This window comes from Dendrobates tinctorius, unplaced genomic scaffold (assembly GCF_039654945.1).
Source record: "Dendrobates tinctorius isolate UK_male_01 unplaced genomic scaffold, ASM3965494v1 ptg000117l, whole genome shotgun sequence".
NCBI classification, from domain to species: domain Eukaryota; kingdom Metazoa; phylum Chordata; class Amphibia; order Anura; family Dendrobatidae; genus Dendrobates; species Dendrobates tinctorius.
In genome coordinates, this window is record NW_027361785.1 from 7,679,114 (window position 1) to 7,694,255 (window position 15,142).

Here is a 15,142-nt window from a genome sequence, read left to right on the forward strand (position 1 = left end):
GTATACAAATGGATAATATGGTTAAAACATGCCTGCTACTGACATCTACGCATTTCAGGTGCAGTGAGACCCTTAATGCTAGTGGCATCTACGCGTTTCAATTGCCGTGAGACCCTTAATGCTACTGACAGCTATGAGTTTCAGGTGCCGTAGCATCCTTAATGCTACTGGCATCTCCAAGTTGCAGGTGCCGTTAGACTCATAATCATGATTAAGGGTGCTACGGCACTTGAAATGCAAAAGATATCAGTAGCAAATGGCACGTTGCTTTGTTTTAAAATCATAACACAGTGGCAATTCTATTTGTTTTGCAGCTCACATACAAATTGAAGGAGTGTCTGCCTCAGGACTTAGTGTGCCACACTCATTTGAGTTCTCCTACATCTGTATATGACATGTATAGGTGAAAAAATAAAACGTCCAACTACACACCTCTATCAATTAGATTAATTTTATATTTTGATAGATCAGACTTTTATGAATGCAGCAAAACCAAATATGTGTATTTTTTTGTTTTATTTTTAATGGCGCAAAGGGGAATGGTTTGAACTTGCGTTTTTTGTTTTCTCTTCATATTTTTTAAAATCTTTTTTTATTTCTTACTGTATTTAATAGTCCCCTTAGGGGACTTGAAGCTGCAATTTGATAGTTTGTGCTATACATAGCAGAGCATCAGTACTCCTATGTATAGAGAAAATCACAATCTCCTATGAATGCTATCTAAAAGCTGGCTTTCATAGGATGATTGTAATGACTGGGGTCTTCAGCAGCCACTCAGCTGTCATAATAACCTATTTTTGCCCCACAATCACGTCATGTGTGTGGAATGATGCGCTCACTGCCATCTTGTGTTAAATCCCACCATCAGAGACTTATAGTGAGTTTTAACAGGTTAACAGCAGTGGACGGAGCTCCGCTCCACCCGCGACTGTTAAAGGCACATGACGAATGATGCCACCATGTGCTGGGATCGATGCCAGATCAGCATCAAAGTCAGGGAGCTGACATATGACGTACCAGTATGTCATATGTCGGTAAGGGGTTAATAATAATTAAGCTACTATGCATGATAACTGGGTAGCTATGATTAGATAATCTAATCTACCATAATTATATGCATTGCTAATTAGATATGTGGATCAGTGAGGCTCAAAGAAAAGGGAAGAAAGGCAAAAAGTACTGTATATATTAAAAACTACCTGGAACAAAGACACATGTGCAGTATTAAATTTTGCATTATCGCTAGTTACTGTGTATGTCATATTTAAATAGCCAGAATGCCCATAATGTGATCTCCATGTTATATTTAGTTCCCACCCCCTCTTGTCTTCGTCTGTAAAAGGAATCTGACAACTGATACATGCTGCTCGATTCCCGTACAGCATGTATCAAACACTCAGCACATGTGCATGCAAGGAGGGTACTGTCACTCAAAGACATCGGTTGGGGAGAAGCTACCGGGGACCCGCCTGTCCGACTAGTCTCTCACCACAGCATTTCAGAGTTGAATGTATATGGCTGACATCATGCAGCCAGTGTCTGATTCATGCTGCTCGTGGATCAGGCAGAGTGAATGAGCTTTCAGATTCTCTTTAGTGCTGAGTCTACGAGCAGATGTCAGAGCAGACTTTATATGTGAGATATGTTTATGGTGGGTTGTGGGTCCCCTTAGTAAACATAAGGCAAATATGTGCATTTGGCTGCACCAGAAAAGTTTCCTTATATAACAATTAGACCCCTATTATACTTACTATACGTCTGAAATGAGATGAAACCATGGCACAGATATGTAACATGTAGTTATGGTATAATTGTAATGTAAAACTATATTTACAAATTCTACCCGTTTTCTGACATAAATGACATAAGAAAAAAACACTCAGGAAAACTCTTGTGACAAGGTTATTGAAAAACTGGAACTAGAAGATGAAGTCACTGAATATTTCTTGGAAAGCAGATAAGTTAATCAATAAAAAGCAGAAAGAATATTACAATATGCTACAGATATAAATCTGACCAGAGATAACTGTTCTCAGTACTGAGACAATGTAAAGAGGGCAGTGGTAGTAAAAATATCAGGCATTTTTGCATTATTTCTATGTTCTTTTCATTTCATTGTTCTTTCTACTGAAATATTAGTTGAAAGAAACAAAGAACTTCTTAGTAAAAATCTTGAGACGTTCTTAATACAAATCTAGTCAGACAATGTGAATGATTACAATGCCATTATTGTTCAAAGTTCAGTATAACACAAAAAAGTTCAATGTTAAGGTGATCAGAGGAGCCACAGTTGTTTTGCTCAACAAAGGTTCCCACTAAATGCTTATTTAGTTGATTATTGTTGATGCAATTACATTTTTCTTAAGAGAATAAATAGGAAGTGGAGGGGCGGGGGAGATCGGTGGTGTTGCGGCAGTCGCTTAATGTTTATTCAATTGAAACAGTGTAGTAAAGTTAACTTGTAACAACACAGTAACATCAGGATGTTGAGATTGAAGAGTGGGGTTATATAGCGGTATTATGTAGTTATGTCTTATCCACTCTTATGGGAGTTCCAAAGACCAGCCTAATGCCTAATGACCTGCTGGTCCTATTAAGAATGGATAGAGCAGTATTGTGCTGATAGACCACCCCACCAAAATCATAAATGGCTCTTAAAAACCTAAGTTCTCAAGATCAGTGGAGGTCCTATCAGTCTGATCCCCAACGATGAATAGGGGATAACATTCAAACTTGAAAGTATGTCTTTGAGACTTTGTGCTAATCTCTAAAAAGAGGGGAATGAAGGTCCCCTTAAACATTGGACTAACGTCAGCCAAACCGGACAATATTGGCCTTCTCAGCCAACAGTCTAATGTCTATGAGGTCCTCCTGACTCTTTCCCAACATATAAAGTTGGGAGAGGTAAGGATCCAGCATGTCTGATTTTTGATTGCCAATCCTTTTATACTTGGTGAGATAAGCCATCATTAGAGGACTATGTTAGCGGCTCTGTCTTAAGAAGCAGAGGAGTACGTGGCAGAACAAGTACTCTTATGTATAGAGTACTTGGGAAAGCAATTGGGTATGGTGTCTCAACAGTTTAGTCCCTTCTAGTAGATGGATCAGAGATATTTTCACATTGAGAAAGATAGTTTGTAAAGACAATTGTCTTGGTATCTGGCAGATTTTAGATGAGAGGTCAAAGACCAAAAAGTTTTAAGGCAGGAGCAGGACCACCATACTTGTAGATGTGTCCTCTTGTCTAGGTTGCACCGTCAGCACACCTTTGTGATATATTGATGACATTTTTGAGACAGACAAGGTGTACCAGCACAATCTACATTCGTTTGTTATTCTACTTCCGTATACAGTTTCATGCCCAATGGTAGGATTGTTATATGCGTTGAATTTTGCTTTCTGAAAGAGTTGTGTTCAGATCTCTTTAATGATAGATAACATGGTTCCAAAGGTGTATTCCTTTAAAGCAATATCTGATATATGGATGATAATAATTTATTTGGGTCTCATGATTGAGCTAAGAGCACCTTGTATTGGCTAATGGACCCATAACAATTTAGGATAAAATCACCTTCTTATGAAGTATTAGAAAATGTATTTTGGGAAGCAATAGGTTATTTTAAAGAGTCAATGTGGATCACAGTTCTTTTAGTTAGGAAACAGTTGTGCATGACCTGTAATTTGTAGGGAGACATACAATCTGAACATTGGATTTAATATTATAAAAGTCTAGCGTTGTGTTGGACTGAGGATCTTTGAATGGATGGTCAAAGTTTTATTGTTTTTTTTTTATTGTAAGCCAGCTTGTGAATGTTATCATTTTGTGGTCTTCTATTGTGGTCCAGATCTTGTTGTTGGCTTGTCATGTCCAGTCTAATGTTCTCATGAGAAGAGATGCTTTGGTTGTAAAAGTATAGGTTGGTATAGCCAAAGTTTGAAGGACCAGTATAAGAAGGATTTGGAAAAAGTAATTCAATTTAGGGTGGCTTAAGACTTTCTCTAGGGTTTTTCTGCCCATTTAGGAGATGATGGATGCTGATCAAGAACGTAACACATTCTTAGCAGTGGGCAACTGCAAGTAATGTCCTAAAAACAAGTCCGACCAATAAGTGCTCAACTTTTTCCTTAAAAATGTGATGCATTTAGGGAGTTTATAAAATATATACCGTATTTTTCGGACTATAAGACGCACCGGACCATAAGACGCACCCCAAATTTTCAGAAGGAAAATAGGGAAAAAAATAATGTGTCAAATGGGGGTCCGTCTTACAGTCCAAATTCAGCTTACCAGGGAAGGGATCCAGAACAGGTGGAGGAGAGGTCACAGGGGTCATTCAGTGGTCCAGGCTGGTGCGGTGGTGGCGGCTCTGTGCTAGGGCACTGTGCTGGGGCAGGTGGGCTGCGCTGGGGCAGCTGGGCTCTGTGGTGTGGTGGTGGCGGCGGGCTGTGCTCTGGTGCAGGGGCGGCGGCTCCGATGCAGGAGCAGCGGCTCCGCCAGCATTTCCTCAGAGCCCGGAGGCCCCCGCACATGCGTTGCTGGCTGCTGCCATGTTGCGGTGGCCTCCGGGAACATGGACGCTGGGAAGATGGTCGCCAGTCCGGGGACAGCGCATGCTCAGGTTCAGATCTCATCCCGATATCTCGGGAGACGAGATTCAAATCTGAACCTGAGCATGTGCCGTCCCCGGACCGGCGGCCAGCAACGGATGTGCAGGGGCCTCCGGGCTTTGAGGAAATGGCGGTGGAGCCCCCCACAGAGCACAGAGAGCCGCTGCCCCTGCACTGGAGCACAGCCCGCCACCACAGAGCCCCACGGCACCCGCACCAGCCACCAGCCATGGTCGCAAGTGAGTATATGGCGACCATAAGATGCACCCCCCACTTTCCTCCAAAATTTTTTGGGAAAAAAGTGCGTCTTATGGTCTGAAAAATACGGTAGTTTTTGGTTTATTTTCATGATCAGTGCTTCTTTTTTATCTACATTTCTCTTGAAATTAGATATTTTTTTAAATTGCTTGAAAAAGTTTTTATAGCTGGTACTTTAACTTTTGGATCAGACATAAATAGGGCTAATAAAAAAGCAGCCAGCAGTTATGTGTTGCATGCATCTAATTTCTATGTGTTTGACAAATGGTTTTCCATGATACTTTGTGTAATTGTCTCCATAACGTACATGAAAAGATTAGCAACTATTGTGTAAGTAAAAATACACTAATTATACTATGGTGCATGGTGTCTCATATCTCCTCCCCACCACCTAAATGAGAATTCAGGGGGCCAGTCACTTGAGTAATAATACTAACCAATCCCTTAAAGTAAGAAGATGTTAGCATAAAAGGGGAATCGTAGGGAATTCTTAAAGCAAGCATATTAGAAAATAGTTTAGATTATGGCATCAAGTAGATTGGGATTTAGGTAAAATTTGCTTTATCTTTGGACCACCGCTTTTTCCATAGATTGCGCCTTAGGGAAGAATGGTGTATTGGAATTGTTTCTACTTTCAACACACTTATAACCTTCAGACTAAGGCCTGTTTCACATTTCCGTGTTTTTTTGTCAGTCAAAATCCGCCAGAGGTGGGAATAATGGATCTGTTTCTGTTATGGGCCAAACGGATGCTACAAGATCCGTTTTTAGGTCGGATCCGTTGCAGACTGGAAGTGGAAGAAATTTAAAGAAATCGTGGTCTGGAAAAGGAAGGAGAGAGAGAGATTTCACGGACTTTCCGGAACACTATTCAGGGTTAAAATCCCTGGCAGAGCAAATCTGGCGGCCATGCGCAGTAGAAAATAGCGGACGGTCGCTCAGAAAAAACGTTTCAGAGTCCGTCTCCTCCGCCCGGGAGCCGATACAATTCTGACGGATCCGTCAAAAAACGGATGCGACGGACGACCGTCAGTCAAAATCCACCACTAATGTAAGTCTATGGGGGAAAAATGGATCTGCCAAAAAAGGGGCGGATCCGTTTTTTCTAAAACTGACGGATTTTGATTGACGTCAAAAAACGGAAATGTGAAACAGGCCTAAGTCTGTTTTCTGCTATATAGGGTTGCATATTTGTTATATTATTGATGGTATATTACATATTGTATTCTCCAATGTGCTGAGTATGTTAAAGTTATATAAACTATGGGAAATAAATGAATTTGCATATGTCACAACAGATCCTCAGATAACGTCTTGTAATAGCTCCTTTCTGTTAAAGCCATCCCTTATGTTGTTTTTCTGCAGGATTCGTCTACATTTGGCACTGCAGCTGCTGCTGGTGCCGCTAGTCCAAAAACAAGCACACTCAATGGAGAACAAGCAAATTCATCAAAAGTTCAAATACCTCTTAATGTGTAAGTAGAAATGTTATGTGTTGTATGTATTTATGTACACTCATTCAAAATGGAAATCAGTGTTTCTTCTCTTTAGGTAGTTGACAGATGAGTTTGCTTAGCTGTAGAGCTGAATAAAACATAATTGTATTTTTGAATTTCTCATCTCTGTTGTGGAGATATTAACTAGTAAAGTTTATATGCTAATTTTTGCCAAGACCAAGGGGCCATTAGCAGAGATTCTCATTTATGGGCACTTATTTTTTACCCTGCATGACATTATCCAATCATAAGCAAGAGGCGTCAAAAAAGAACACGTCCCCAAAAATATTCAGACCTCTCTGTTTGAGACATGTAATGGCACACAGCGTTGCTCATCTCACTGACCTCACTGCTGCCACATAATGTGATTACAAGTTAAGTAGGGAAATAGAGCAGAGCTGTGTGTCATGACATACACTTCTTGCAGCTTTCATCTCATGGTAGTCAGTGTGGTGGGAGGGAGAGTAGAGCAGAGTTGATAGTGTTGTGAGAAGAGAACTGAACTTGTAATGACCCATATTCCTGTTCTACTTCTCTGCTCATAATCACAATAGATGCTAGCAGTGAGAACAGCTAGGAGAGCAGGGCTGTGTGTTTCACACAGAGAAAGCCAGGTCTGGCCATCTCTGGGGAGGGCCTGGTCATTTTTTCCTCCTGTATTCCTCTTGCTTATGACTGATCATTTACATGTAGCGGTAAAAGTAAATGCCACCCGGAAGCGAATCTCTGCTAACCTTTTCATGATCTTAGCAAAGCTTAGCATATACAAGAAATGAAAAAATTAAAACTATTCCATAATGTGACCACTTTAACCTGCTAACTGGAAAAAGTTATTGTTTAACTAGTCGCAGACCATTCCCACCATGTGTTTAATATTTTTATACCATAAAGTCTTTAAAGTTTTTTCGAGCTTAGAATGGTTTAAAACAACAAACTGACCAATATTCACCTTGTCTTTTCTGTGCCAAGACTTACTGGATCCTTTAGCAGTCCTCATCCATTTCGGATTTTAAAATCATTTTTCAAGCTGGTGTTATAAAGTATTCTAATTTACTGAGATAGTGACTTTTGGGTTTTCATTGTCTGTAAGCCATAATCATCAACATTAGCAGAAATAAACACTTGAAATAGATCACTATGTTTGTAACGACTCTATATAATATATGAGTCTCACTTTTTGTATTGAATGTATTGAATGCTTCTTAAGGAAGCTCTGAACTACCAAATTCGGCACATGTGCCAGACAAGCGATGTACGTGAAACTGGCTAGGCCCATAGCTAATACAAGATGCCGCCCGTTATCGCATATCACCAGGCCGGTCTACACATTGCAGAAATACGCTGCAGTTGGCAACTGTATTTCATCATCTTCTGAGATATTCTGCGGTGGTCCACTGACGGTGTGCATTAGTCCTCCCACATACTCATCCTCCAACATAACAAGTGGTTGGGCATCAGTGCACTCAGTCTGTGTTTTTAAGCATGCATAAAAGCGTGGGCAACCACAATTTTGTGTACCTCTGAAAAGAAGGACACCACTGAACAGGAACCAGACATAGTTCAGAGTAACTCTGCTGCCTCAGTATAGGGAATGGATCCCTTAAGTGTTTCATATGAATCACGCCTTTTGGAGATATAGATGGAAACCCCGATGTAAGTGCTCAGCATAGAGTTCAGGATAAATTTCCTGAGAACGAAGAGAAGAGGTGGCACTCACTGTCCCTTTAAAAGTCCTTTATTGCATGTCATTAAAACATGACAGCAAGAGAATGGAGTGGATACTTGATGGACTGCAGCCGTTTTGCACCTTCTGTGCAACCAATTGAAGCACAGAAGTCGCGAAATGACCATCGTCCATCAAGTGTCCACTCCATTCTCTTGGACAATTTTTGTTACATTCATTGATTTCCATTTTTTTGGGGTGTCTGGTCTATTTTGGGGTCTTTTTGGCCGCTTGGAGCATGGACCCTTACAAGAAGAAACATATTAAAGCAATTTTCCATCTATAAAATATTTTGGAAAAAAAACATGCAACAGACCCTAAAGATATAATAATATCCTACTCTCTTGACTTCGACCATATGCCCGTTCTGTCTGGAGGAGAAAGCACTGAGTCCAGCGAAAGACATAGGCAATGTTAAAAAAATATTTGCAGGGTTCAGTACAGTGATTAGGTTAAAAGCCCCTCTAAATGTTTTTATTTTCTTGTCTTTTTTTTGTAATTTACATTTTTAAACTTAGAGTAAAAATCCTCTTTAAAGCTGACAGATACACCCTAGTTAGATTTCAGTTGATTGAAGATTAATAAACAATTTATTTTTGTTCTTTTTTTAATTGTTTTAGTCATCTCATTTTTATATTTTTAAACGCTTTTCTGGGCACATTTTTATTTTAGACACAAACTTTCTTTTATAGACTGTGGAATAAAATAACTAAATTGGAGTCAATTGACAGGGAGATGTTATAGATTATTACAGTCCCTGTGACGTGATGGTGTACAGCCCTATCCCCAGAGATTAGAGAGTGGCAGAGGAGATGCATATGGAGACTTATGTGCAAGTATTACTTTGTTGTACTGCCACATTTGTGCAAAAGATTGTGTGATTTTCCTCTCATAGCGGCGGGAGATAACAAAAGCTGTGGACCAACCAAAAGTTGGGAGAAAGTGGATATCGCCTGGGATGGGGGCAGTGGAACTACTGATCCAGGTTGGAAGATTGTGTTGATTTGTGTAATAAAGAAATGCAGAGTTGGTGTAATAAAAGTCCAGCCAGTGACATGCACACTTTATGGAACTTCAGTAAATTGGCCCAAGACTTGCTGTCATGAATCTGGGCACCTCTTTAACCAACCCATAATTGAATGAGGCCCAGTATGTTGGATTTCTAGGGTTTGTCCCCTTTAACACCCTTTAATTCGCCTGTATAGGAAGTAACTTATCGAAAGGTGGACATTTGCTTTGAATATAACCAAAACATCCTACATTATAATGATAATTACATATTTTGATTGTTTTTCGGGTCCAATATAAGGGAGCCAGAACAGCAGACAATTGGGAAGAAACTATACAATATTTTTTTATATTTTGGTATTTCAATATAGCCTTTGAAGCGAAAATAACTAATGTGAGGCGTGGAGTCCACAGCTCTACGGGATGAGACTTTTTCCAGCACGGAGCACAGGTTATGTCGATATCATTGCTGTGTTTTGTTAAGAGATTTCCTTGCTTTGATGGATTAGAGATTTGCTGGCTTGTCAATTTAGCTTCAGGAATCAAAGTGTCCATTAATTGACAGCAAGCAGAGGAAGACATGCTGGATGGATCTTATGTATACATAAGGCCAGACAGGAGATTGCTAAAGGTAATATGTAAAGCAATCATTCTATTAATCTCATCAATATCCCGGGGGGCCTCAAGCGATTGTTCTCCCAGCTCCTAGGCCCATTGTGTGGATGGGGATAGTAAACCCAGGGGAGCCGTCACCACAGGGGGTCCCATATGCATTACCAGGTGATGGGGCTCAGCCTGAGTGAGACACCCACCAAAGCAGTTAGGTTTGGAGGAGGATATTTCCATAGGGCCGGGCTTAATTCCAGGGGGTGGCTTGAGGTATTGAGGAGACTCACAAGGAAATGTTGTTGTTGCCTGGAGGGATAACCATTAGCTATGGTCATGATATCCGTCATCTGGAGGAACATAGGCTGTGACTGCACACCGTACCGGCGGGAGATAGCAAAAGCTGTGGGCCAACCAAAAGTTGGGAGAGAGTGGATATCGCCTGGTATGGGGGCAGTGGAACTACTGATCCCAGGTTGGAAACTTGTGGACTGAGGACATTGTATTTTGGACATCTACATTGATTTGCTGTATAACCGTGGATGAAAGAAATAAAGCAAGTTAGTTTTATCGTTAATCTGCCTAGGTGATTATTACAACCCACAACCTCAGATCTTCATAGCTAAATAAATAAATCAATAACATTTGTTATCCATCGGTATATTTAGAAAAGATATTTGAATATAGCTTTAATGGCGCAGCTGAGACATTAGTTATAAGTGAGAAATCGCAAAGCTTTCTTCTTTTATGTACTGAAATAAGTGTGACTTGTTATCTGCATCCATTCAAATAGAAAAGAGCTAGAGTGAAGGATTTCATTATACTATAGTCTAGGATAGTAACATAATTAAGATGGCAATATGAGATAGTAAAGAAAATGAATGGTATCTAATAAGACTGCTCATGTGTGAAAAATGCATGTAGGTGCTTACTTTGAAAAAAAAACAGCAAAAAAGTACAGAGAGGCTGATATATTCAATCAGCTCCATTTTCTTCTTTAATTCATCTAACCCTTCTATAATAATCATCAAGTTATAATAATGACATAAAGAATATCTTGATGTGGTGAAGTCAAGGAGTCCGAGGTCAAAAGCCAGGAAGGTACATCATAAATAGAGGGGTGAGGCAAATGCGCTCAAGTCACAGTACGGGGTCAGAATTCCAAGGAGGGTAGCGGATAAGACAAAGGGGGTAGGCAAACGGATGGCCAAAAGCAAATCCAAGGTCGGGCAACAAAGATCAGAATACTTGAACCCAAACCACACAGTAACACAGACCACTTGAGTTTTTAGGCGTCAGGTTTCTGTTTCTGCATTGGAGATCGGGAGTCATGTGCCCAGGTCCTGCTCCAGATCTCATTGGTCCATCTTTGAGATCTGGAAGCTTCTGGAAGGTCCCGGCTATAAAAAGTGCGCATGACCGTTCGGCCATGCGCTAGTATAGTCTCTAGTTGCTACTGTGTGAATGATGATGGATGTATGAACCTGCGAATGACTCATTAAGATCCCCTCCCTCTAATATTACGAATGTGTACAGGGACTTAGATTAGAGTCAGCGCCAGCGCGTGGCAAGCCTCAAGCCACTACACCATCATCCACAGTGCTAGCGTCCGACATTGCACCTGCTTCTTTGCTTTGACGACTAGCGGCAGTGTCCTACGCCGCGCTGCAGTTGCAGCTCTCCTTGGCGTCCGCAGTAGTGACGCCGCACGCACGGTAGGTCTAGACAGACGCAGCTCCTCTGCCTTGGGTCCTGCTCCTGTGACCAGATTCCGTTTGTGCATTTACCTGAGGCCTGTGACACTAACAGGCTCAGCTTTTTGTATGTTTATGTTACAGCGCCTCTATGAGTTAACAGAGTCTGCTTTGAACACTTCGGGTGAAGTTGAACCCATGCGCATTATACCGCCATATAGCACGTCTGCCATTACTCAGCAGTAGTTATAACACCTTCTGCATGGTGGACACCGAGCGGCGAGCGCACTTTATTATTTTATTTAGTGCGTTCCGCCGTTCCTAACATTATACTAGCGCCAGGGTCTGGCTAGTAATTTGCGATCAGCAGCATCTCCTACAGTACATTCGCCAGCTAGAGGGCTGGTTGGCTACTCTTGAGAGTGCTATCTCAGCTGCGAAGTCTACTGAGGCTGCTTTACAGGCAATCGCAGAGGCGGTTCCACGTATGTCCACGTCCTCCCCTGCGCCGACAGTTTCCCGCCTCCTGTTGCCCGATAAATTTTCTGGCGATGATGCCTCCTGCAGGGGTTTTGTAAGCCAGTGCCCTATCCAGCTGGAGATACTGGCTGCGCGATTCCCCACGGAACGGGCTAAGGTGGGGTTTATTGTTTCCCTTCTGTCGGGCAGGGCGTTGGAGTGGGCCACGCCACTGTGGGAGCGTGTTGACCCAGAGGTTCGGACCGCTGCTCAGTTCTTAACATCTATCAAGCAGGTCTTCCTGGGACCACGGGTCACGCACAACACCTCTCTTCAGCTCCTTGCATTAACTCTGGGATCTCTTTCGGTCAGTCAGTATGCTGTTCGTTTTCGGACACTGACTTCTGAGCTGGAGTGGTCTGATAAAGCCCTCTTCCCTGTGTTTTGGAGAGGTTTAGCGGAGCATGCTAAGGATGCTCTTTCTACCAGAGAGGTTCCTGCAAGTCTGGAGGAGCTGATTGCCATTTCCACCCGCATTGATCTCCGTTTTTCGGAGCGTGGGCTGGAGCGTGCTCATTCCAGACGGAAAGTTACTCCGGCTCCCAATCGCTTTGAACCTCTGGAATCACCTGAGCCAGAGTGTTCACTCCCAGAGCCCATTGAGGTGTCTCGCGTCAGTCTTGAGGCATGTCCGGCACTAAGCTCCACTTGCGGTTACCACTGTCAGCACTGTTCCCCAGGATAACGGGGCCACGCAATGGCCAAATTCTGTGCCGCTGGGCAAGACCTTTGTCCCCCCTCACCTTCGGCCGGAGGTTCTCGCGTGGGCACACGCATCCAGGGCGGGTGGTCACTGTGGCTACATGCAGACCACAAAACTCCTGGCAGGGTCTTATTGGTGGCCGCACAGGGCTCAGGACATTAAAAAGTATATTCGGGCATGCGCCTCTTGTGCTCGGAATAGCCTCCTTAAACAGAGAGAGAAGACGCCTGCAGACACACTGCGGCGTTCCACTTCAATTTCTGCTGCTGGTGGTTTTGCCGCTCCCGTTGTCTCCCTAGTGTCTCTTCTTAAACCTGGCGATTTTGCCACCTCTGATGCCTTCCACGTGTCCCGGTTATCTGTGTCACCTGCCGGGACATCAGACTTGCCTTCGGCCGAGTCTGAGGCCTATGCCTCTGATGGGCACAAGGTGGTGGATTGGAAAGCTCAGAGGGGAGGGGACCCTAGGGGGGGTAATGTTAGGCGTCAGGTTTCTGCATCTGCTCTGCAGGAATCCAGAGCTTCACATTCTGCGGTTTCCTGCTGTCTATCTACCGCAGAAGAGATTGCGTTGCAGCAGATCGCTCCAGAGACTAAGTCCCTCTGTTCTCCTACTGGGCATGCTCACGAGATGATCTCCCATTGGAGATCAGGAGTCATGTGCCCAGGTCCTGCTCCAGATCTCATTGGTCCATCTCGGAGATCTGGAAGCTTACGGAAGGTCCCGGCTATAAAAAGCGCGCATGACCATTCGGCCATGCGCTAATATAGTCTCTAGTTGCTACTGTGTGAATGATGATGGATGTATGAACCTGCGAATGACTCATTAGGATCCCCTCCCTCTAATATTACGAATGTGTACAGGGACTTAGATTAGAGTCAGCGCCAGCGCGTGGCAAGCCTCAAGCCACTACACCATCATCCACAGTGCTAGCGTCCGACATTGCGCCTGCTTCTTTGCTTTGTTGACTAGCGGCAGTGTCCTATGCAGCGCTGCAGTTGCAGCCCTCCTTGGCGTCCGCAGTAGCGACGCCGCACGCACGGTAGGTCTAGACGGATGCAGCTCCTCTGCCTTGGGTCCTGCTCCTGTGACCAGATACCATGTGTGCATTTACCTGAGGCCTGTGACACTAACAGGCTCAGCTTTTTGTATGTTTATGTTACAGCGCCTCTGTGAGTTAACAGAGTCCGCTTTGCTCACTTCGGGTGAAGTTGAACCTGTGCGCATTATACCGCCATATAGCACGTCTGCCATAACTCAGCAGCAGTTATAACACCTTCTGCACGGTGGACCCCGAGCGGCGAACGCACTTTATTATTTATTTTATTTAGTGCGTTCCGCCGTTCCTAACATGAGTAGAGCTACAACTATCAGAGATCAGAGGCAGACAGACAGCTAAATAGCATGAAAATAGTTCCGAACAGTAGATACCTGTAGGAAACCAGCACACCCCGGCATTGATTAGGACTGTCACTCACACCACTGACAACTCAGCACGCCCCTGCTCTAGATTGGACAGCTGAGCTGCCACTCACCACACTGAGTGGAGAAATCATGATATTGAGTCAGTGGAATATTAAACTGCAGCCCATCTGGTGATAAGTATATTTAAGAAATCCTCCTGTTCTTCACTAGGGACTCACACAAGGAAGGTTAAACTTAACCGGTCAGACTCATAGGCCGGAATCACACATGTGAGGAATACGGCCGAGTCTCATATGTTAATACCTGGCACTGCCGCGGGCACTCAGGAGCGGAGTGTGCACCTCCATGTATTGCTATGCGGCCAGACACTCCGATCCGAGTGCTGGCGGCAGTGCCGGGTATTAAAATGTGAGAATCGGCCGTATTCCTTGCATGTGTGATCCCGGCCTTAAGGTCAATGTACTCTGCAGGATTATAGTAAATAAGCTTTCTTAGGAACGCTCGTTTCCTGAAAATTGTACAGTCTAAACATGCTATAAAATGATCTTTTGCGCTGCCCCAAAGATACAGTAAACAGGACTCACACTGCCAAGAAAAAAAAGTCAGTCTCAGTGTGCACTAAATTATCTATTCCAAATCAGTGTTCAGTGCACATTTAAACATTCACTAATCAGCAAGCATGTTGCCAGGTGGCGTTCATATAACTCTGTGCATCAATGAATTCAAATAGACTCTTAGATTGCATAGTTCCTATTTACACAGAAAAAAACAATTTCAAGATCTGCATCACTGTACATCAGAACATATTCACATTGAATATCGACCTATTAAAGTCAATGATCCAAGTCAATGATCCAATTCACATGTGCCAATATTTTCCTCAACCTATAACAAAATCACAGCATGTTACTTTGGCCCTGTTCTCAGGAAAGTCTACACCTAAGCTTGCTCAATAGGTCAGCAAAGGGATACAAAAGTGCTGACCTATTGAATATCACAACAGCAAGAAGAAAAAAAGCATTTTTCAGCAGCAAAAGCATGTGGTCATGGAAAAGGGATAGCGTAACGTACATAAATCACCTATAAAATGTATTTTCCCTT

At 42.9% G+C, this 15,142-nt stretch overlaps 1 protein-coding gene across 2 annotated transcripts in view; it reads left to right on the forward strand.

Moving 5' to 3' along the window:
- SH3RF3 (SH3 domain containing ring finger 3) overlaps window positions 1-15,142 on the forward strand; it is a 631,222-nt gene that overhangs the window by 505,593 nt on the left and 110,487 nt on the right. For both annotated transcript variants that reach the window (XM_073590505.1, XM_073590506.1), the window contains one exon: window positions 6,232-6,341. In XM_073590505.1, the coding sequence (XP_073446606.1) occupies window positions 6,232-6,341 (110 nt within the window). The remainder of the gene's footprint in view (window positions 1-6,231; window positions 6,342-15,142) is intronic.